Below are 24426 nucleotides of genomic sequence, written 5' to 3' on the forward strand. Positions count from 1 at the left end.
AGAAATGAAGGACGACAGATTAATTCGATGAGGAACCATACAAAGATGACCACCAGTAAAAGTGAAGTAGAAGCTGCACCAGAGCATGTGGGAGAAATAAATCACCTGGAATAGAGTCATACTAATAGAGCTGCTTCAGTCTACAGAGACAGAATTTCTTGTTCTAACTAAAACCTGTCAACAAATACGGAAGTCGAACAATGGCTCATAGATTGAAAACACTCAATATATATTCCAGTCTCCAAGAAAGGGGACATCATGGAATACACAACCAAAGGAACATTGCATTAATGTCCCATGCAATCAAAATGTTCCTTAACATTCTGCAACAAAGATACTTACCAAAAATGGCAGTGAGAAATGCCAGATTCCAGCTGGGTCCAGGAAAGGAAAAAGCATTAGGGATCATATTGCAAACATACATTGTATAATGAAATGGATAATTTAATCAGTTTATTCTGTCTCCATGATTTCATATTTCTGCAATGAGAATACATAATTGGGACTTTCTGCATGCCATTTAGAAAGCTATACTGCGCTGGTTGTAATGGGCATCAGAGTAACACTGAGAATAAGAGATATGAAGTGGCTGAGTGGTTAAGACCCAATACTGATGATCGAAAGATCAGAGATTGACGTTTGAGGCCCAGATGTCGCATGATGGGCTGAGCTCCTGTCACTAGTCCCAGCTCTTATCAACCTGCAGTTTGAAAGCATGAAATGCAAGTAGATAATAGATACCACTTCATTGGGAGGTGTTTGGTGCAATCATGCTGGCCACATGACACCAGAATCACTTTGGACAGTGCTGGCGCTTAGCCTAGTAACAGAGGTGAGCACCGCCCCCTACAGTTGGTTTACGAACATATATTCATGTCAAGGCACTACCTTTACCTTTTTCAATAAACAATTGAGTACACTTGGGAGGATCTAGTTTGTTATGCATAACATCACACACCTCTTTAAATGTATCTATTTTTAAATTGCTTGAATTTAAAAAAAATAGATATAGAAACAAGTTCATAACTGAAGGAAGGAAGATTCTTTTGGTGTTTGTGGAAACTGCTTTCTCCATGCAAAGACTCCTACTGTCTGTACTCTTGAGCCTGGTTGGACTTCTCTGGGACTGCTATTAACACTTCACGAGATCTGAATGTTGTGAGTCTGTTATAAGAGGGAGTAGAAAACAATAACGTATCAGTTTCCATTGACAGGAATATTTTCACAGTGGTCAGGAAAGTTTGGTTTGCTGGACTTAGGGGCTATCCATTATTTTTTCTAGCCAAGTGCAAAGTCCATTCCTGCTACAATACTACTGTATTCTCAACAATAAAATATGAGATTGGTTTATAAATTAGATCTCATATGAAGAGCTATGTAAATAAAAGGAAAAGTGTGTTAAAATCTTAATTTGTTGTATAAATTGTGTACATTTTAGCACAGAGAGCCCTCTTCTCTGCTTCTTCAAAAAGCAATTACAGTTTTAAAGCAAGAACAAAAATATTCCGTAATTGAAATTGTTTAGAGATGGATTTGTTTTGAAATATCTGTTTTGGTTTAGTTTTTAGTGCCGTTTCAAAGTAGATGTGTTACTAATGTTAATAATCGGTGGAGGAATTCATGCAGCAGTACTGTATATTCTTTGCCTACTCACAAATGTTTCCATTTCAGATGTTTCCTTTGTACCAGACATATTCATATTAAGTCACCCATACAGTTTACACTTGTGTTCTGAGACTTTTCCTTCCTTTGCACAGCAAATAGGTAGGGATTGTTCTTGTACTCTCTAATCAGTGCAGTTCTTTTCATACTGTGGTTGGCAGTAATGGTACCTTATTGCCACCAGATGGAGTACCATGTTGCCAGCCACTCCGTAGATGTTGTGGGGTATACAACTTATCCTTCCTGACTGGGTGCTGGAATATATAATAAAGTGTAATGAGTGCAAACATGCTCTTCACCCACTCTCTTTAAGATTTGCTTGTAAATAATTCATTTACATAATTTATATTTACATAATGTCTGACATTATGCTGCTGGGTGATTACATTGCTTTTCCGGATCCCCAACAAATATGTATGTACTCAGTTAGGTCTGAGAAAGTGACATTTCTCCTTATTGCCCAGCTACAGAAATTCAACCAGGGTGTGTGTGCTCCTCTGCTGGTGATGTTGCCTTAATCAGGACCAGTGCAACTGTGCAATCAGATTATTACATTCTACCCATGTAGCTTTAGAATCTCAGGCAATTATGTTTGAGTGCTTTGGAAAGCAATCTATGCTTCTCAGGCTGTCTACTGGGGCCTGGCCATTTTTCTCCCCCAAAGTGTCAGAGGCCTGCATTATACACTTGTCCCTCCACATTTGCTGGGGTTTAGGAGCACAGGACCCACGTGAATGTGGGAAAACCACAAATATCAAAAACACTATGTTTTTACTGAGAGAACATCTCTCTAGGGATCTCTAGGTCATCCAGTGCAATTCTGTGGTCAACATCTGTCAGACATTGACCATAGAATTGCACTGGAGGAACTATAAATGCCTAGAGAAGTGTTCTCTCTAGGAATCTCTAGGTCTTTCAGTCTGACTTTTTGTTAAAGTTGACCATAGAGTTGCGCTGGAGGACCTAGATATTTCTAAAGAGAACATATTAATAAAATCCATGAATAATCAAAGCCGCAAATGTGGAGGGCTGAGTGTATTTATGAGTGTATTTATGAGTGTATTTATGGAAACAATTGTTTCTTTATTTCCTAAAAACATGCCAGGCACCAGCAGGCTCAGGGGCTGGCACTGGTTGAGGGACCACCAGTTTTAGTAATGCATATACAGTGGGCCCTCCACATTCACTGGAGTTAGGGGAAACGCAAATAAAAAACCACTGGGGTTTTTTAACCTGAAAGAACACCTCCCTAGGAATTTCTAGGTCCTCCAGCACTATTTCAGGGTCAGCATCAGCCAGAACCTGACCATAGAATCACACTGGAGGACCTAAAAATGACTAGAGAAGTATTTTCTCTAGGAATCTCTAGATCCTCCAGTGTGACTCTATGGTCAACTTCCAGCAGAGTCATGCTGAATGACCTAGAGATTCCTAGAGAGAAGGCATTAATCTGTGAATAATCATATCTGCAAAAGTCGAAGCTACAAATGTGGAGGACTGACGGTAATAGTTTGTTGCACATTCTGCTCTGCCATTTACCAGGACTGTGTTTAAACCTAACATGGTCTAGAAGTGGCATCCAATTGTTGCCGCCCTTTTCAACAAGATGACAGGAAGTCATCTAACAGAAGTCAGGAGACAGGAGGAAGGAGTTTTACAAATGAGCTGATGCCCATACCACCATGACAACATTGTTGTGCCCACGAGAAAAACACAAGCATTCACACGGTGGTGAACATATGTAAAAAAAAACTATCTGTAGTCAAACTTAATTTTGCCTTTATCATAAAAATGGTAAAGAATAGGCAGAAGTTGGATAGGCATGAGCATCATGTGAACTGAACATATGAAGACAGAAGCAACTATTTATAGGCAGTCATAAAAGTAATATGTGAGCCATCTGAATCTGCCCTCCATTCAGAGAAACTCATAATGAAGGTCCTACACAGACAAAAAAATGTATTTCAGTATTAGTGTATTTTTAAACTGATCTAATAAAATGTTTATTTATTTAATGTAAGCTATTAATTTTTAAATTAGGGATTACTTTTGAATAATGGCCAAGGGGGGGGAAATGGCCAGCCTAATGAAAATTAAAAAAAAACAATGGTACTTCTTTTGTTCCATTCCTCCAGCCTCCTGAAAATGCTACACAAAAGGTTGGGTAACCCTGCTGGATGAGGTGAGAACTCTGAAAATCAGGCATAGGGATTTTTCCTATTAATGGAATGTAGATCCTGGATCTGGCCCATTATGATTTAAAAATTAGAACTGAAAAATTCCTCTTTTAGTCTTGATACTCCTAGAATTTCCAACATAACTAGGCCCCACAAGTGACAGAGAAGGTGTATGAAACTTCTAGATGAACTGTGCAACACACATGAATTGCTGAGGTTGGAACAACTGATCTGAAAGCAAGTTCTTTTAAAATAACTGAAGCTTGGAGCAAACATTTAGAATGGGACTGTCCACTTCGATGTAATGCATGCAGTACCTGGAATGAATACATGAAATGAGAAAGTATAGGTATTTCCATAACCACCAGTAAATAAATAAAGGCTACTATTTTTGTGATTTGTATTTTATATTACTGTACTTTCATTAATCCATAATATATAAGCTGAAAATGTATCTTACCAGCACTTTGTTCTCTTAAACAGCAGACTGCAAGTCAGATGCAAACTGATTCTTTGTCTTCATCTCCTAACACTGTGTCGCCAGTGCCTTTAAGTAACCCCACAAGTGCCCCAAGATTTGGAACAGTCATTCCTAATCGCATCTTTGTCGGAGGAATTGATTTTAAGGTATCTTTTCTAATCTTGGTAGATGAACAATAAGCATAAAATGTTAAGACTTATACTGTAATATATTTGTATTATCTTGTTGTTTTGTCATATGTGGTTAATCATTTTATTTGTATGAAGTTTAGCCAAATAGAGAACAGTTCGTATCGAATTGCCAACAGAACAGCATTCATCCAAAAAAGGTACAGTGCTGGCACAGTCAGAGTGCTCATCTGGGTTGGTCCCTGGATCAATATGGGGATGGGCAGGTATTCATACACCAAGCCCCGCACTGACCCTGTTCCAGGACCAGTATTCTGCTCCTTACCTTGCCGGCCATCAATCCAATTAAAAAGTCCCCCAGTCACCCATCTGATATGGAAACGGGGCAGTTGGCTGCACTCACGTGGCCAGGCACCCATTTTTGTGTCAGATGTAGCAACTGGTGGGCTTAGTTGGATTGACAGCCAGAGAGGTAAGGAGCATGGGGGGGAGGGCTGTCTGTACAGACCAGTTTTGTCGTGGAGTTTCTTAGAAACTGTGTAAAACCAGGGGTAATTTTCCAGATGACGAGAAATCGCAGAGTGGCTTTTGACTTCTGTCATTCTCACTGGTTGTCTGATGTCTAGATACTGCCCCATGTTAAACCACACATCTTTTGCTGTAACCAATAAAGTTGGGGCCTTTTGTATTCCAAAAGTGCTTGTCTCGTATTGTTTCATTGCCTGCACTCTATTCTCCAATCATTACAAAGGCTGCAGTTCACTAGAGGGAAAGCTAGTACCATATATAACAATACAGTGACATTTTAAAGGATCACAGGGATAACATGTGGGAAATATTTTGGATACAGAAATGGTACAATCCTATACATGTCTTCCTAGAGGTGAGACCAGTTGTTTTCATTGGCATTTGCTCCCAATTGTTATGCACTACATAGTAAACCATTTGTATTACCAATTCAAAAAGTAAGGTTGTTCTGTCTTGCGTTCTCTTTAACAAGTTTGTATTGGCTACATCTTAATAGAAGAACTTTTTTAATTAAGTTGCTCATGCTCTTTGATGTGTTCAGGCAACAGCGTCCTCTCCTTTTTTATATCTCACTTTCCCCCCAAACTGGAACTCAAGGTGTCTTACAAATTATAACAAATCCAACATAGTTTAAAAATACATAAGATCACTATTAAAATATGCTTAAATTATCAACAACACAGAAAACAATTTAAATATACAATTAAAATGTTGAAAAACAGCTTAAAATGGTACAATGAAAAGAATACTACAGCACATTATTGAAAACCTTTCCTTTAAAAACCTTCAATTTTGAAAAGCTTGTCAGAACTTTGAAAAAGTTTTTGCCTCCTCAAAGTAAGGATGGGGATATTCTGTCCTTCATCTCCTTAGGAAGAGAGGTCCAGAACCTAAGAGCAGCTGCTGAAAATGAAAGAGCAGATTAATTGATCCATAGATTCTGCCTCTTTTCTTAAAAAAAATGCTGTTGTTAACTTGTTTGATATTACAGTTGCCCCTCCTTTCTCACAGACTTGAGGTCTGTGGTCTTGAATATTAATGGAGGGGCGACCTCTGTTATTTTCAATGGACATTCGTGGGCATGCGCCCCATTCAAGACTATGTATCTAATAACTGTTGTTGGTTATATAACTACTGTAAGCAGTTTTGCAGAGAAGTCCACAAAATGTACTAGTTTACAAAGTACATCCATCTCCCTAAACATTTGCTTTCCCTTAAATAATTTGTGGCCTAAAAAAACCTTTAGTAAACCTTCCCTGTGTTTGTGTGCAAATATTTCAGTACCACATATGACCACCCAATGGATTATTTACCTTCCTATCACCAAGCATATTTGGGAATTTGTCACAGGAAACCCAGGTTCAAAAATGGAAGCCATGCATTATACTTACACGTGTGCCATATCTGTGCTTGGAGAATAAGAGTGTTGTGACTTTGACTTTGAATCTGAATCTAGGAGACTATGATTACATGTATGGCTCTCTGCTATGCTGTGTTATATTATTGGGGATCTACGAGACAAAACAGTTACCGTATATACTTGACTAAAAGTCGACCTCATGTATAAGTCGAGGGCAGGTTTTGGGGCCAAAATGACGGATTTTGATATGACCTGTGGATAAGTCGAGGGTGAAACTTAGGGGCATGTAACAAAGTATGTAAGGATGATGCCAAAGAACTTAGAAAATTCTATCAGGTATACCATAACTGTTTGTGCTCATCTTAAAGGCTGGATGGATGAGAGAGCAGAGGGGAGCCTTGCTTCTTTTTGGTGCTCCCAGGATGGACTAAGCTCTCCCCTTTTACCACCACTATTCAGACAAAGGGGATGGCTCCTTGTTTATATATATAAGAGTTAAAGTACAGTACTTATGTTGACCTGTGGATCAGTCAACTCAAGTTTTTTAGGTCAATTTTTGACTAATATTTCTAGACTTATAGATGAGTATATACAGTAGTTGCAGGAGCTCTACAAATGATGAGCACTTAACCAAATGAGATTATCCATATAGGTATGCACATTTCTCCAGAAATTTTTAAAATGTATGTGACCTCAGTCTTCATCTTTGCTGACTCTCAGTCACTTGGCCATGCTTCTCAGTAAGATGAAGGCTCACAACTTATGCATGTTAACCTGCTATGAAAATGATAGCAGATTTTTTTTAAAAAAAAATCAGATATAATTCAGTTGAAAAGTCTGCTAAAGAATTGCAGTGGATAATGCCTTGTAACTCAAAAAATATTAGTGGGTTGAAGCCAGTTGTTACTCTTTCATCCACACATGTAGTATTTGTGCCTAAGCACATTTGCCTATATCATTTTCCTGTGTGTCCCCCAAAATCTGCTGCAAAGGCTGTAGATACTCGAGAATAGCATGGAAAGAGGGAGACAAGGTTACAAAGAGAGACAGGGAAAGGATTGGTTAAAACAAAGCCAATTTTCAGATTCCATGAACAGGACTCCTCCCATTCATAGAAGAACACTATTGTGTATAACTCAATGAAGAAAATGCAAGTCCTTCTTCATGTTCTCTGTGCCTCACCCAAATGGGTTTGAACTAACTCAGAGACCTGTTCAGAATATTCTAGAGCTGAGTAGTCTCAACCACAACCCGGTCCCTACTCCAGGTGCACATGCCTTAAGCCCACCAAAGCTACTCTTGGATTTTATGGACTTCATGGGCATATAACAGGGCATCTCATCTTGAATTCCATTGTTGGAAAGAATTTTTAAAGGTGTCAGAACAGCCAGCTTCTATAAAACGCTTAGGGGCTGTTCAGGCTGCCCTTTTTAGCGCCAGATCAGGGCTATGGCAACTGTTCACTACAGCCTCGATCTCACTTTTCCATGGCGCAAAGGAAGGAGTAGCATTGGTGGGGGCTGGGCAGTTTGGTTGGAGAGGGTTCCAGCTAAAGCAGCTTACCTCCAGAACATTCTGAACAGTCTTTGCACAGGTGCAAACTCATATGTATGAAGGAACAGATGATCACTTGAAGAAAAAAAATTACAGGTAAGCAGTATTTTCTTACATACATTTAATTATGTTACAGAATAATATAATGATATTATCACTGTTTTGTTTTTATAGACTAACGAGAATGACCTAAGGAAGTTTTTTTCCCAGTATGGCTGCGTGAAAGAAGTAAATAGTAAAGACCAGAGCTGGAGTATCAAAGGGGTTAGTAAATAAAAGCATGAACAAAGTGGAATGTGTACTAATTTGTGTAAGATATGTAGAACTATTTTTACCATACATTAACTAAAGAATGTTAGCCCCTTAAGACTATATCCTATAAATCCAATAAAAGTTAGGTCTCCTTAAATATAATTGGTATTATTTCAGAGTTGGCCTTTCAGGTTGTGCTTAGTTGACAATTAACAGTATTCATAAAAGTTTTAAAATGTGCATTTACATTAAATATAGTTTTTAACGTATGTACTTAGTTTATGCCTTTTTCTGCATTTGCTGTTTGTCCCAATGTATCAGTACCTTTAGAGGTACAAAAGTTTCCCTACCTGATATGAAAAAACAATGCAGTAGCAAATTTAAGAAACATGTATTTGAGCAAGATTTTTGAGCATATGTTTTGCTGACCAGCATCATTGTACATTAACTAGAAGTTGTAATAGGAAAGTTGTTAACTCTCTACCTGGTTTAATTAATACTTTTCTAATAGCACTTTTCATGTTGTTTTTCCTGAAATATTATTTTAAATAATAGCTAATACAAGAGTAATCTCTGTAGTAGAGAGAATCCCAAGCTAAAGCTTATGATTGTATAAGCATACTAAATGTGTTACATCTTAATATTGCACTTTCTCCAAGGAGCATGGGTACTGTACATGTCCCTCTTCATCTTCACAGAAATGCTATGAAGTAGGTTAGACTGAGGTCCATTGTTTAGTCTAGGCATCCAGTGATCTCCATTGCTGAGTTGGAACTTGAACCTACATTCTACCCATCATTTCCCTTTGAAGAGCCATATTTTCTCAGATGAAATATATTGAGAGTTATAAGCTAGCAGTGGCAACAAACAAGGCAAGAATCATCTGGATTTCTTCTTAAAATATCACACACACACACACTGTTTCTTTCTCTCTCTTTAGAATTGTAGGAGAGAGAAGAACAGTGGCCTCAAATAGCTGCGTTGGGAACAGGGTGTGCACATGACACATGCCCATAAAGTGGCTGGAAGCCACCCTGGGTGCAGTTCTTTTCCAAAGAGCTGGCCTGAAAAGGAGCAGAAAAATCAGCTTCTTTTCGGTGGGCTGGTTGGGGACCGCAATAGTGGCATGAATCGGAGCCAGACACATGCAGCTGCTGCAGTACCTATGCAAACGGTCTCCACACGGTCCCAGGGCAGCCCTTTTGGGCCATCTTCCCCCCCCCCATTGTCAAGTGGTGATACACATGCATACTATGCACACTGCGTCCTATCCATTCCCAGTAATAATTTATAATACTTGTGCCCAAAATTTAATCTACTTTCTCAGTTTTGATAACATAAAGGAAAGATTTTTGGAAGGTGTGAATCTGGCTGGATCTGCATTTTCCCAAACTTTTCTTGTTTATATCTGATTTAGCACATAATCTAGCACAAGGCTAAACTGGTAAACTCAGCAACAAAAGTCTCCCTGACATTTAATTGTGATACTGTCTGGAAATCTTTTTGTGCAGTTAGTAGCCTAAACTGTAAAAATGGAACACTTGTCAATATATTATTTCAAGACTAAGGAGTAGGTTTTTTTAGAAATTATCCAAGGTCCGCATGGATTTAAAATCAGCATGCCATAGAACAAATTGCCTATCCTGGTATATTGTTTGTTTATCCTATCGGATCACACATACAGCTTTATTTGGGAAATAAATTTACTTCATTTCCCCTGCTGACAGTACTGGTCATTCCAGCATGTCGCTATATGTTACATATAAATTCTGCAAGAGATTGCAGATTGGAATAATGTTCCACGAGGATATTTTTCAACTTGTTCCTGTCACCCTTCAGCAGGCACTGCATTTTGGTAGCCCTGGCACTTTAGTCTTTTAGATACTTCATGTCTTGCTTGTCACATGAGTTATATCTTGTACTTTCTAACACTACTCTTGTTGGTGCCAGTGTATTGATGGAACTGGGTAAGGTACTATTTCCTCCTCTCCAATAATCAGCATAATTCCAGAAATTGTTAGTGGAATCCTTCTCCAGATCGATGCCGTTTACAGACTCTTTGGATGGCATGCAATGTTCACACCGTCAAGTACTGTACTTACTTTTTTGGTGAGGACAATTGATCTTTGGTTTCTTAGCTGGTGGTGCTTAGCCACATCATTGCTGAGCTTAGATTTTGTTAGCTTCACTCTCAATACTAAAAGGACATTTAGTCCTTGTTGGTGTATTTTTGTTTTTGAAGGATCTGCTTGTTGATACCACACTATCTCATATAATGACCTCCAGTGGCTTTATCATACGACTGCCCCTATCCTATATTGAAGATCCCTTCATGGACCTATCTTCACCTTTTTGAGAGCTTGCTGAGCGCTTTTTCACCTACTGAAGCCATGAGTTACACGGTTTTACATTGCTGCAGTTTTTTTTCACTGTTCAGATTGTGGTGCATTTTTTCTTTGGATCAAAAAGCGTTTGTATGCCACATCTTCTTGTTTTCAGTATTTTTTACAAGTCCAATAACTGCTTCCAGTTGATAACTTCTTCTGCCTTCACGTCACATACCTGCTGGGTAGCTTTCTGTTGGGGTGGGGTTCCTACCAAACCCTGCTCATCTCTAGAAGGTTCCAAATGAGACTCTGCATAGGAGCAAAACTCATTTGTGTGCATTCAAAGAAGTGACCATTCAAAGAACCACAGTTTCAGGTAAGCAACTTGTCCTTTTGAGTAAGAAATCTGTATTTTTATTCAGTCACAATTTGAATAAAAAAACTACTACTGAACTATAATAATGTTTTTACAGTATTAGCGTATGAATTCCCCCCCCCCCAAAAAAAACCCCACAAAATTCTTGTTAAAGAACATGGCATACCTGATTTGCTTTGTGTTCATCATAATTAAAATAGTACTGTACATAATTTTATATCAGGAGTGTATTTAATAGATACCTAATACTCAAAGCCATTTGTTAGTTTGATTGTTCTAGTCATAGAGTTCTTATGTGACTAGAATAGAATTTGCTAGTAACATCAAGCACCTGTTATTGCTTGGGAAGTTTACCAATACAGTATAATGTATGCAAAGAAAAATAATCTGTGCTGTTTTAATTAGGTATGGTTTCATCACATTTGAAACTCAGGAAGATGCACAAAAAATTTTGCAAGAGGTAATTTAAAACATATATATATACACACATATATGCTTAGATAGATAGTAATATTATTACTTTAGTACAGTTATTTTTGTGGGTACAACACTACAAAGTTAGTAGGAGATGGAATGATCAATAGTAGACATTAATCTTGTTGCATCATTGAGTTATAAATATTTACTTTGTTTAAACACCTTAAAGAGGTATTGAATCAGAACTTTCCATGATAAATTTGGAATACAGTATAGATAATGTAAATAAATCTCAGCCACAATTTACGCCAGTAGTTATCAAGAGCTTGCAAATAAAATAAAGTATAATTTCTAATTAGAATCTTGTAAATTTACACCAGTAGAACTATTTTAATCTTAAGAGGTGTGTTCAAAGTTTTGACTAATTCAGTAATGATTTTATTTGCATTGTATGACAAGCCATTGTATAACAAGTCTGCCTATCATGATCATAGTAAAGAGCTCCCTATTATGTTTCTAGCTGCCAGAGGCTGGGTAACCCTTCTTTATGAAGTGAGGAAAAGGTGTCGCACAAAAGCCTCTAGTATATGTTTGCCAAGCCAGCCTGATGGTTGCATGTCAAACCATTCTGTTTTTTTCCTACTTTCCTCAAGTGTTATTGTTAGTACTTCTGTAGATCTCTGCTAGGATTTTGACAAATAACATCTTTGAATGTTACTCATTTAAAAAAATCTTTTCAGAACTGTTTCAGCTCAGTAACATTTCACGGCTTCCTTGCTTAAATAGATTGTTTCAGGTCCTAGAACATCATTTTGATGAGATGTATACTTGGCAGACTGTATCCCTCTATTGGAGCCTGCCTGGGCCCCTAGATCTTCAGGAGAGATACTTCTCTCAGACCCACTACTGTTGCAAAACATGGTTGGTGGGGACACAAGAGAGGGCCTTCTCAGTGGCAGCCCCTATACTTTGGAACTCCTTGTCCATTAGTAGGCTAATAACTTTCTATTCTGACAGGCTTTTAAAACAGAAAGTTTTTAATGAATGGGCTAGGGGCACCACATTGTTTTGAAGTGAACAGTTTCTAATAGCTTTTTGTCTTTTTATTCTTTTAACTTGAGGTTAGAATTGTTTTAATACTATGCATAGTTTACTGTATATATGCGTATATAAGTCTAGAAATGTTAGTCAACAAATGGACCCAAAAAAACCTAGGTTGACGTATCCACCAGATCAGTGTAAGTACTGTACTTTAAAGAACCATCCCCCTTCTCTGAGAAGAATGGCAAGGCAAGATCCCAAGAGCACCTAAAAGAAAACCTGCCCCCCTCTCCATTCAGCCTTTAGAGTGAGCAGAAAACATAAAGTTCTCTGGCATTATTTCCTTTGCTTTATCCTATATTCTGTATTATATGCCCCTAAATTTTACTCTCGACTTCCCTTATACCAATTTTGGGCACCAAACCTCCCTCAACTTATAGTCGAGTATATATGGTAATTTTGTTTTAATGTTCACTTTTGGTATGTTTTTATTGTATTGTTCTTTTAAAATGTAAAGTGTTTTGTGTCCCAATTTTGGGGAGGAAACAGGATACAAATAAATACAAAAAACAACACGACAAAACTAGGACTACAACTAGGCCATTTTAAAACATATAATTTATTTTACTATAGCCATTCTTTGATAGTATTGGTTTGTACTTGTATGTTTAGAATCACTGTCATATTGTATAATCCACTTTTGGCTCATTTTCAGCGTTAATATGGATGTCCTGACATTCTCCTCTACAATCTTCTAATATAATTCAGAATTCATGGTTATGTCAGTCATTCCAAGCTATTAAGATCCTGAGACAGCAAAGCCAGCCCAGACCATCACATTTCTATCACTGTACCTGACAGCTGGAATTACATTATACTGTTTCAATTCAGTTTTTGTTATTTCCCAGACATAATATTTTTTTGTTTAGGCCAAAAGGTTCTATCTTTGATTTATCTATCCAGAGAACATTGTTTGATTGGAGATCATCTAGCTCAGGGGTAGGCAGCCCGCGGGCCGGATGCGGCCCGGCAAGGCCTTGGGACCGGCCCCAGCCCGGTCCTGCCGCCGATTGCCGCTGGGGCCTTTGCGGGGCAATTGTCTATAGAAGCCTCAGAAACATGCATTTATGCTAACATTTTTTTAAAAATCAGCAAATTTTTTTGCGTGTCCTCCATTTTTTTTTAAAAGTGTCTTCCATTTGAAAATTTTGTCCTACATTTGTCCTGGTTTATTTATATATTTAATGTTTTTTTTAAAAAATGTATTTAATTATTTTTTGGCTTCGGCCCCCCAGTTATCTGAGGGACAGCAACCCGGCTCCCGGTTCAAAAAGGTTGCCTACCCCTGATCTAGCTGATCTTTAGTGGTCCTCAAAGGCCACAGTGGTGGCTATCCTCCTATGAACACCTTTTTCAATCATTCTTTTCTTGAATCTTGAGTCATATGCTTACATTAGCCATGGTAAAACTGGATATACAAGAGGCTATTTTGTTATTCAAACCCATATCATTTATATTAAGAATTCTCAAAAGAACTATATCTAGTTTAAAAAGTCATTATCTAAACAAATAGTTGTCTAAATTATAAAAGGCTTATCAACAAATAAGCAGTAATTTCCTCATTTGAATTTTGGAAATGAGCGTGGATAAGAATATTTTACACCTCAAAGAGATTTTGACAAAGATTTCGGTTAAGGGCCCCATTAGGATATGAAATACAGCTGCTTGAAAAAAACTTTTTGGATCATTATTGTTAGTCTGTTGATACATTAACTATTTTAATTTTAAAAATAAATAAATAAATTGATGCTATTTTATGTATGCTTTTGTTTTGTTTAGGCTGAAAAGCTAAATTACAAGGATAAGAAACTGAATATTGGTCCAGCAATAAGAAAACAACAAGTAGGGATTCCTCGTATGTATTTGCTTGCTTGCTTCACCCCTCCCCCTTTTGTAGAAGTGATAAATGTAATGGAAAAAATCTGGGGTCATTCCAGTGCTGCAGATAATTATTTGGTTACCGTAGAAATTAAAATTTCTTTATCAAGATGGCCCGATTCGCTTTCTGAAGATGGTGGAAAATATCTTACCTAGTGGGAGTGCATGCCTTTTGTTGGTGGAAAAAGGTTCTTTCCAATGCATTCATCCCTTTCTCACAATATTTTGTATTTTTTGTTCATGTATAACATTAAATAGCAGTAACCTGAATTTTAAATTAATTTTTGCATCTTACTAATCAACAAATTACATCAACATATAATGGCCCGGAGCCATTACATGTTGTTTTGCAAGCTGTGTTCTGCAAGTGGAACAGGGCTTTCTTACTTCTTTTTCTTATTGCAGTTCTCTACACCCCAAAAAACCACTCCTGTGGATTAGTGAACCCCCTCTCCTGAACAGTGTTAAATACTGTGTGGAGAGCTGTACCAGTCTGGGAACTCTGAGGAAATCCAGTAAGTCCCTCACATCAGTAGAATGGCATTCTGCTTGTGCAAGTCCTCCCAGTACATCTGTATTAGAATAAGCACCATGGCCCCCATTCTCATTTTTGTGTTAATTTAAGTAGGCAAAATGTTTGTGGGGTTTTTGTTTGTTTTTTATTTTATTTTAGGGTCCAGCATAATGCCAGCAGCTGGAACCATGTACTTGACTACTTCCACTGGATATCCATACACATACCATAATGGAGTGGCATACAGTACTTTCATACTCCTGAAATTGCTTCTGTTCCACAGCCATGGCCTGTAAGTAGTTTCTGGGACAATTCTAGCATGTCTGATTTTATGTGCTGTTGCAGGAACTTTGTCTGTTGCTTGCTTTTCCTTATTGTGTGATACATAAAATAAAAGTACTAACAAGTTGTTCAATGTTGATTCATTCTAACAAATTATTAGAATTCATTGCTAATATTGTGTCTCTAGTTGTGTAGTTTTATTTCATATCTGTGCTGCAGAGAAACTTTCATGAAAGGTGTATTTCTACAATTTATAAGCAATGAGCAGAACAATATAAATTGGGCCAAGGCAGGAGAACTGTGGAGAAAGCCTTCCTCAGCTCATGCTGGAATGGCAGGAGTAGAAATAGCAATAGCAACAGCAGAAAAACATTAGCCTTAACAGATCCATCCCTAATATCTTTCCAATAGAGCCCCTGGGAATGGGCACAATGAAAACAGAACAGTACTGTAAGAGCTACAAGAGTTTGCAAAGATGGGGGGGAGGGTTGTAAGGTTAGACAAGATATGTATGCAAATTAAATTAGCATTGGTGCATATGCAGTATTATTGTATTGTACTTAATTCTTAAAGGGAAAGGAGAAAAAGCTGTACTGGACAATAAAGGAAAATAGATGATGCACTCCCAGATAGCATTAAGGATCTGTTAGGTAATATCATTGATTTAATAACTCATACAGTAGGCCCTCAGTATCTGCGAACTTGCTACCCACAGATCCCAGCATCCACGGACAGCAAGCCTGTGTAATGGAGGCAGTGGAGGAGGAAGAGATAGAAGAAGAGGCGTCAGGGGAGGAGGAAGAAGAGGTGGTGGAGGGACGAGGGGAAAGACAAGAAGAAAGGCAGCAGAGGAGGAGGGAAGAGGTGGTGGAGGGAAGAGGAGGAGGGAGGAGGAATAGGCAGAGGAGGAAGAGGAGGTGGCCCCCTGCCACATGCTGAAGTGAGAGCAGAAAGGCAGGCTTCAAATGGCTGGAGTGGCAAAGTTCCATTGTCCTTAATGGTGGCACGGCCATGTGGCTGCATCACCATTAAAGATAATGGGACTTGAGCATCTGTGGAGTTTGGTATCCACGGGAGGATCCAGAATGGATCCCCCCATGGATACTGAGGGCCCACTGGACTTTACTAGCTGAATACTTTCAGTGTGTTTCTTAAATTGTTTTTAAACCATGAAGACATTTGTAAAATTCTGATTACATTTTTTTTTTTAAGTCACGTTCTATTTCCAGTTCTCCTGTGATGGTAGCTCAGCCTGTGTATCAACAACCTACATACCATTATCAGGTAAAATTTCAAAGGCTACTTTGGTAAGATTATGGCAATAAAACAGTAAATGATCAATAATTTTTCATCTCAGAAGGAGCGATGTGCGATGCCAAGAGGTATAGTATGATTATAGTTGCAATTATAATATGTAATTAAACAAGAAATAATATAAAGGATTCCAGAAATGTTCACTATGACTTTTATTGGCTTATTTTGCTTTTCTATGTTGCCAGTAATATTTTCCACATTTATTAGCTGTGTAAATTTGTGGATTAGGGATTCTGACCATGTAGCATATTAGCACATTGTCGTTTTCAATTATTATAGGCTCCTGCACAGTGTCTTCCAGGACAGTGGCAGTGGAGCATTCCACAGGTAAATTATGTTGTCTCTACTATCTGTGTATTTGTTCGTTACGTATGTAACAATGAACTCTTCCTCTGAAGAATTCAAGTCAGGAAAAATTATTCTTTCCCCCCGTTTCTGTCATTTAATTTACACATCATGTGCTGTCTTGAGGGGGGCACTTCCCATATTTTGGAGTGAGGCACTAACTCACCTGACTTAGATTTTAGGGCTTCCTTGCCATAACAGAAACTATGATGAAAGGAATTAAGAAACTAAGGACCAAAGCTCATGGCCCGGAAGGATCAGCCTCTGGCCCCGATGGTACTTGAACTGCGGCGACCGCATGGCCCGCTTCCATAATGGGCCCCCATTATAGTCCCAAGTGGCTACTAGCAGGAGTAGATTTAATCTAGTCCTAAAAGGTCAGGCTCTTGCTGCCTTAATGTGGCCTCGGAGCAGCATCTGTTCGCTTCGATGGTGTCTGCCATCTAAACACCATGCCCCTAAAGCGGGCAGAAGCCTCTTTATTTGGCCCTGTGCATTTCAGGCCATAACTGTGTTAGTCTGGGTCAGTATGGGAAGGGATCTTGTAGCACCTTTGAGACAAAGGACATGTCTGCACAGGCCATTTAAACTGGTTTTGCTCAACAACATGAGAATTACCATGTTGTTTATGGGCTGGACGGCCAGAAAAGTAGGGTTTGGGGGATAACATCGGGAGGCACAGCTGTGTTTCTGTAGCTGTCTCCCAATGCAGGATCTTGGCCACTGTTTTTAAAACAATGTTTCATATATAATATTTGTTTTGTTTGTATTGGAAATTGCAAATATAGTTATGCCCTTCTCTAGTCTTGAGATCTTGGAATTTCATTAATTAAGTAGGGGGAAAAATCTCTTTTTCTGATTTTAGTCCCCTGCCTCTCCCACCTCATTCTTTTATCTGCATCCTTCTGAAATTACTTATCAACCACTGGAAATTACACAAGATGGTGGATGTGTCCCTCCTCTTTCCCTAATGGAAGCTGCAGTTCCAGAGGTATTTATGTTTATATTTAAAGGTTGCATTTACTCTGAACAGTTAATCATTTCTAGATTAGTTAATAAGATGCAGTGCATATGCAAAGTATTTTAGATACATATGGGATTCTTTGATTGATGGCTGGGTCAATGGGGGCATATTTGCCTACCTGTATTTTAATGCCTTCATATGACACTTTTTTCATATTCCAACTAGCATATTCCAACTATGCAACTTATATGAGAAAAAATAAATAAAATCACTATTAAATGTTTAAATAGGAGCAAGCTTGCCTCGCTGACTCTTTTTGGGGAAATGAATAAATTTTTCACTTCCTCCAGAAATTTCACTGATTGCAGTTCCTCATTCTGTCTCATAGAATTTTGAGGCAACTGTTTAAAACCAGGCCTATTAATTCAAGACTCTGTCTCTTTCACTTCAAATGCATAGTGGTGGTAGCAGCTCATCTGCACATTTTGAGAATGATGGTGTACCCTTACATTGAAACCTGGTGGGTGATGTCTTGCACAAAATGACAGCTCTACACCATTCTTCATACAACTTTATCCATCTTTTTTTTATTGTGAGTCTTCTCATCAACAAGAAGTCCAAATTAAATCTAACACAACATCCCCAGTTCATCTGTGCTATCCTGGACTCCATAGTAGGAAAGGTCTTTCTCCCAACCACCAAGGCTGAAAGATTAGCAGAGTCAGCTTCCTATCTGGCTAGAACAACTGTAAGAGTCTCATAGATGCAATTCCTTCTCACCCTGATGGCCTCTACAGCATGACTGACACTGCTGGCTTGATTACATACAAGAACATTAGAGTGTTGGTTCCTTGCCATATTTGATGAGTGGCTGATTCTTGAGCAAAGTGGCTAACAATACCACCTTGTATATGCCATTTACTACACATTTCAAACACTAACACCAATGTGCTCAGTCACAATGGTTGCATTCTTCTTGCCAGGGTGGGGGTGGGGAGCTGTTTCACCATCAATTGCCTATGGAGCAAGAATCAGAAGTCACAACATGTCAGTCAGTTTGAAATACTAACCATGATCAAGTATCTTCAAATGTTCAAGTCTTTCCTGCAATGACAGGTTGTTCAGATATCTTTCTTCTGCATCTTTACTTTCACAGCCCATGTTGCAGGGGAGAATGCAACAGAGTCAACATTCTTGAGTTGTGCCTCAACAGTGTCTCACAAGTGGACACTGACATGGCTGGTAGTTCAGACTCTCTTTCATCTATGGGGGATTCCAAAGATGGATTTATTTACTATCACAGTTTAGGAAGTTTAGCTCTAGAGGCTTTCCTGTACAAATAGGGAAGAAAGAGCACTTAACAGACAGTTTATCTGCTACAGGGATTCCAGGAGGGGACTACCAGCACCTTCTCAGCACCTGTTCACATGGGTAGCAGCCTCAACAGGACTTTGCTATAAAATAACCAAAAAGCCATTGCCTTCAAAGGTCAGAAGTCATTCCACAAGAACTTTGGTTAACATCTCACCTTTATAAAGCATTACAGCCTTGAGCTCATGCAGATGCCACCTTTGGAGAAACAGTACTGTCTTCCATGTGCAGTTGACAGTAAGCTTGCTACTCACCCATAATGTAGAAATCACAGAGATTATGGAGAACAGTTGCTTACTTGTAACTGTCCTTTTTCAAATGGTCATCTGTGAACTCACACCCCCGCTGTGACTGTCTTGGCTCTATTCTGCCTTTGGTATCTCCTTCTATGTGTTTCAGCATATGAGATGTGAGGGATAGAATGTATGCAATGCATGTGCAATCAAAGTGGGGCAGAACGCCTGCCAAAAATTGCTTTCCTTATCTCTAGATCCAAATGGCAAACCGAGGCATGTGTGTCAAAGGTGGCATGTGATGCCATTTCACCTGGCATGGCCCAGAGAGAAGAAGGAACAGGCATGCATGTGCCCATTCCCCCCTCCTCTCTGCTATTTCCTGGCCACCAGTGTCTCTGTGAGACAGCTGTAAGCCAGAAAATGGCACTGGGGAGAAGGAGCCACAGGCAAGCACCTCTGGCTCCTTCTCCTGGCCTTCACCTGTCTCTCTGAAACAACTGGAGGTCGTGAAAAGGGTGGAGAGGAGGAGTGACCCACGCGCATCAATTGCTCCTCCCCAGAGACCTTTTCCGGCCTCCAGCTACCTCTGGAGGGACAGCTGGGGGCAGGGAAAGGTCGGGGAAGAGGAGGACTGGTCACGTGCCCATTTCTCCTCCTCCCCACAGATCTTTCCAGTCCACTGACTGTCTCCAGAGACAGCTGGAGGCCAGGAGAAGGGCAGGAGGAGGAGCTAACCAGTGCACGCTCATTGCTCCCCCTCTCCTGGACTTTCCCTGGCTTCTAGCTGTCTCTCAGAGACAGCTGAAGGCTAGGGAAAGGGTGGGGGGAGTCCTGCCCCAGAAGCCCCGTCCCCAGAGGGTAAAGCCTCGCCCCCAGCATGCAGCCTCACTCCGGAGGGCAAAAACCCCGCCCCGGCACATGGCCCCCAAAACCTCTCTACTCACGCTCTAGATGTTTCTGACATGTTCTGTGGAGAGTGAAGGACAACTCGTATTTAGAAGTTCACAGCTGACCATTTGAAGAACCATATGGTATTTAAGCATATGTTGTGTATTTTGATATGTAGGTGCTCACTACTGAATCATGCACAATTCACTCTCAGAAGATTTTTTTTTCCAAATAAAGAGAACTGCCCTTTTTAAGCATTTGTTTCACACTTTTCTTGGGCATTACCTATCTTAGGTACCGTAGTCTTGAGTAGCTTTAGTATTTGTTCAGTATTGTTTTAACTATTGTTCACACCTCAGGAAAGGAGACCAGATTCTTGTCTGACTCGTATAATCTATACAACTCTGTGACGTGAAGGTTTGATTTGTGTGACAAATCACATCTTTCTGAATCTATAATATTCTGATGCCAGCCCACTCCCACTGCCTTGTAATTCCAGTATACCTACAGCTGTACAGCATCACTCCATATTGCAGATTTGATATTTGCGGATTTGATTATTCACTGATTTCATTAATAGTGTCCTCGGGGACTGTCTAAGTCCTCCAGTACAACTCTGTGGCCAACTTTAAGTAAAAGTGGCACTGAAAGACCATTTGTAGCTACCCAGTGCCATTCTATGGTCAGTGTATGTTGGGCATTGACCACAGAGTTGCACTGGAGGACCAGAGATTCCTAGAGAGGTGTCCTCTAGGGTAAAAACAGTGATTTTGTTATTTGCGGTTTTTCCATATTCATGGGGGTCTTGTTCCCCTAACCCTAGCGAATATGGAGGGACAACTGACTTTCAGTTGCTAGTCAGCACATCTGAAGAAGTGGATTGATATCCATGGAAGCTAATGCTAAAATAGTCCAAAGGTGGTGTTTGATTCTTTCACACACACACACAACCATTCTCCATTTTACACTAACACAGTTATCCTTTCAAAAATTGATTGTTCAAATATATTGTGTTCCTCTGCTGAGTGTGAAGAGTATTCAAATGGGTTTTTTCTCCTCACTTGTAGTTGTTCTTATGTGCCTGAAGTGGAGTCTTACTTATGGTGATCTGACCATGGGTAGCAAGATTTAGTCAGCAAGGCTTGCCATGACTAACTCCTGAGTGAGAGAATGAAACTTTGCCCAAAGTTATCCAGGAGTTTCCATGTGTGAGAGTGGATCCGAACACCGGTCTCCCAGAGTCCTAGTCCAACATCAAACCATTGCACCACACTAGCTCTCTGGCTCTCCATTACTGCCAAAAAAGCAGGGCTCACATAACCAAAGATCTGATCTATGAAACTCAGTGTTTCTTCAATCCATCCCTGACTTCCACCCAAGAAAGAACTCCCTATTTCCCTCCATACCTTTAGCTTGTCGTAACATCTGTATTCCCAAGCCCACTTGGCCTGAAATCAGGTTTTTAAAGGTGTAAAAATGATAACGAAGTTCTAACCAGAGCATGCAAGTGAGATTATCTCTGTATTTGTCAAAAACCTGCCAGAAATTTGGTGGCAGTCTTTTAGCTGAAGATGGTTGTGTAACTGAAACATATATTGGAAAAATAGCTTGAGTGAATTCAGTTCCAGGTAATGTATTTTCCTCAGGTCTACATTCTGACCTTCATTAAAAGGTGTAGTGTTTCATATAGGAGTTATAAAAAAATTTTTTTAATTATTTTATTTTATTTTTGCATACCAGCCTTATTCTGATCATGGAGTCCAAGCGGCATATCATCAAAATTTATGCTCAAAGTGCCATAGCCATGCCAGCGCTGTGATGCAACCGGATTTCAGTTAAAGAAGGCTTATAAATACATTACATTAGGGGTATATCTTAGATGATAGATAAAATTCAAGTTGGATGGGGAGATGAATAGAAGGAACAAGACTTAAAGCTATTATTATCATATTATTATTATTATTATTATTTAATCCTACCCTTCTCTCAAGACTGGAACCAGGGTGGCTTACAACATTAAAAAACACCATACAGTTAAAAACATACAAAAATAATATGTTAAAATAGGATTAAATTACTACAATATAAATAATTAAAACAAATTTAATGCTACAATATCAAATAATTAAAAAGAAAAAAATGCTTAAAATACATGAAAACAATATAGTACCCCAGGCGATTCTTTAAAATCATTCTGTTTTGAATGCCTGCCTGAAGAGGAAGGTTTTCGCCTTGTCAGTGGAAGGCCATCAAAGAAGGGGCCATTCTGGTCTTCCTGGGGCAGGGAGTTCTAGAGTCTAGGGGAGCCTGGAAAAGACCTCTCTCTTGTCATCACCAACCGTGCTGTGATGGTGGAGGATGGAGAGAAGGGCCTCCCCTGTGGATAAGAGCCCAGGCCAATTCATATAGGGAGATACGGTCTGCCAAATAGCCATATAGGGCTTATAGTCATCACCAGCACTTTATTGTGCCCAGAAAACAAACTGGGCAGCCAGTGGAGCTGTTTTAACAGGAGGTATTGTATGCTCTCAATAACCTGCCCCTGTAGCAGCAGCCTGATGCATCTCTTTGAACCAGCTGAAGTTCGGAACACTCTCAAAGGCAGCCCCATGTGAGCACATTACAGTAGTCCAAACGTGATGTAACCAAGGCGTGTATCACTGAGGCCATATTCACGTCTCAAGGAAGAAGTGCAGTGGGCACACAAGTTTAAAATGTGCAAAAGTACTCCTGGTCCCTTCAGGTTGATAATCAGTGCCCTGTTCTATCAGACACTCGGCACAGTTGAGAGGCCTCAGAGAAGATTTTCTGAGGAAGAAACAGCTGTAGGTGAGAAAAGGGAACAAGCCGGCATTGTTTTCCCCATCCACCCCGCAGGATCCCTCTGCTGTTACCAAATGTAAAAACCAACTGATAGCTGTTATTTTGGTTTTGCGTTGGATTGTGTGTGTGAAAGAGAGACAGAGAAAGAGAAGAGAGAGAGAGAAATAAAAAAAGGAATAATATAATTTTTTTGCCAAATGTAACTTCATATGCTGAAATTCTTTGAAATGTTAGATGTTGGGGTTTTCTTGGTGGCCACCCCCCAGGATCTGGAACTGTTTTTCAAGAGAGGCTGGGCTGACTGCCTCCTTGTAGTCTTGCCATAGTACAGTGCACCTGCCGTCATACGCACGCATTTAAGCTTATGCAGGCGCCCCGCACCCCATTGGAATGAATGGGGTGCGCACCGGTGGTGCATGTGCGCCGCCGCAGGCACGAGCCCCATTCATTCCAATGGGGCTTGAGCATGCACAGAATTCGGCTTACTCAGGGGGTTTCGGAACAGATCCCCTACGTAAGCCGAGGGCGCACTGTATACAGGATGGTTTAATTGGTTTTAAACTTTTCTGTTATAAAGTATTTATTGTATGTTCTGTTAATCTATGTTGCATATTTCTAGGGATTCCATATTGGGGGAAAGGCAGGATATAAATGAAATCAAACAAACAAAACAAACTTGCAGGCAAGGATTCAGGCAGGCTTTAAACATTTGGTGGATGCAGGGTTTTTATTTGTGTGCTTTAAGTGATTTTCATTTAAATAAAATAAAAATAAAACTTTTATTTGTATCCCACTTTTCTGTTTTATTATATTAATGTTTTTAGTTCTATTTTAATATTCAACACTTTTGTATTTTTACTGATCTGGTTTGCTGATACAAGCGGTTTTGTGTCCCAGGTTTGACAGGAAGGGGAGATTATGAATGTAATAATGTACGGTACAACACAAACTTTTTCCTGTGGAGGGTGCTATAGAACTAACAACACTAAGAAAATTCATTGCTGTTTGTGCCTTCAAGTTGCTTCTGAGTTAGGGTGAACCTAATGCAACCCTATCATGGGATTTTTCTTGGCAAGATTTGTTGCAAGAAAATTTTCCTTTGAAGCAAGAGAAAATGATTTGCCCAAGCTCATCTTTTTTCCATGGCTGAGTGAGGATTTGGAACCTAGTCCCAGAGTTGTAGTCCAGTGCTCAGATCAGTACATCAATTAGCAATAAATTATAGAAAGATTCTCCAGTTTGCAGATAACAATTTCGTTCTTGCCTTCAAATACAGGGAGCCCTGATACTTCTAGGGTTTGATTCTAGGACCCCCGTGGATATCAAAGTCCTTGGATGCTCAAGTCCCATAAATACAGTGACCTAGTAAAACTGTATCCTTTACAAAATGGCAAAATCAAGGTTGCTTTTTGGAATTTTAAAAAAATATTTTCAAGCTGTGAGTGGCG

The 24426-nt window shown here is 39.4% G+C and overlaps 1 protein-coding gene across 1 annotated transcript in view; it reads left to right on the forward strand.

The window, feature by feature from the left end:
* Positions 1-24426, forward strand: part of BOLL (boule homolog, RNA binding protein) — a 38969-nt gene that overhangs the window by 9923 nt on the left and 4620 nt on the right. Inside the window, 12 exon segments of the mRNA XM_042447186.1 lie at positions 4323-4466; positions 8065-8120; positions 8122-8154; positions 11251-11305; positions 14143-14218; positions 14915-14997; positions 15000-15047; positions 16250-16321; positions 16631-16678; positions 17562-17687; positions 21896-21934; positions 21936-22023. Of these exon segments, the coding sequence (XP_042303120.1) occupies positions 4323-4466; positions 8065-8120; positions 8122-8154; positions 11251-11305; positions 14143-14218; positions 14915-14997; positions 15000-15047; positions 16250-16321; positions 16631-16678; positions 17562-17687; positions 21896-21934; positions 21936-22023 (868 nt within the window).

The sequence above is a fragment of the Sceloporus undulatus genome, chromosome 1, assembly GCF_019175285.1.
Source record: "Sceloporus undulatus isolate JIND9_A2432 ecotype Alabama chromosome 1, SceUnd_v1.1, whole genome shotgun sequence".
NCBI classification, from domain to species: Eukaryota; Metazoa; Chordata; class Lepidosauria; order Squamata; family Phrynosomatidae; genus Sceloporus; species Sceloporus undulatus.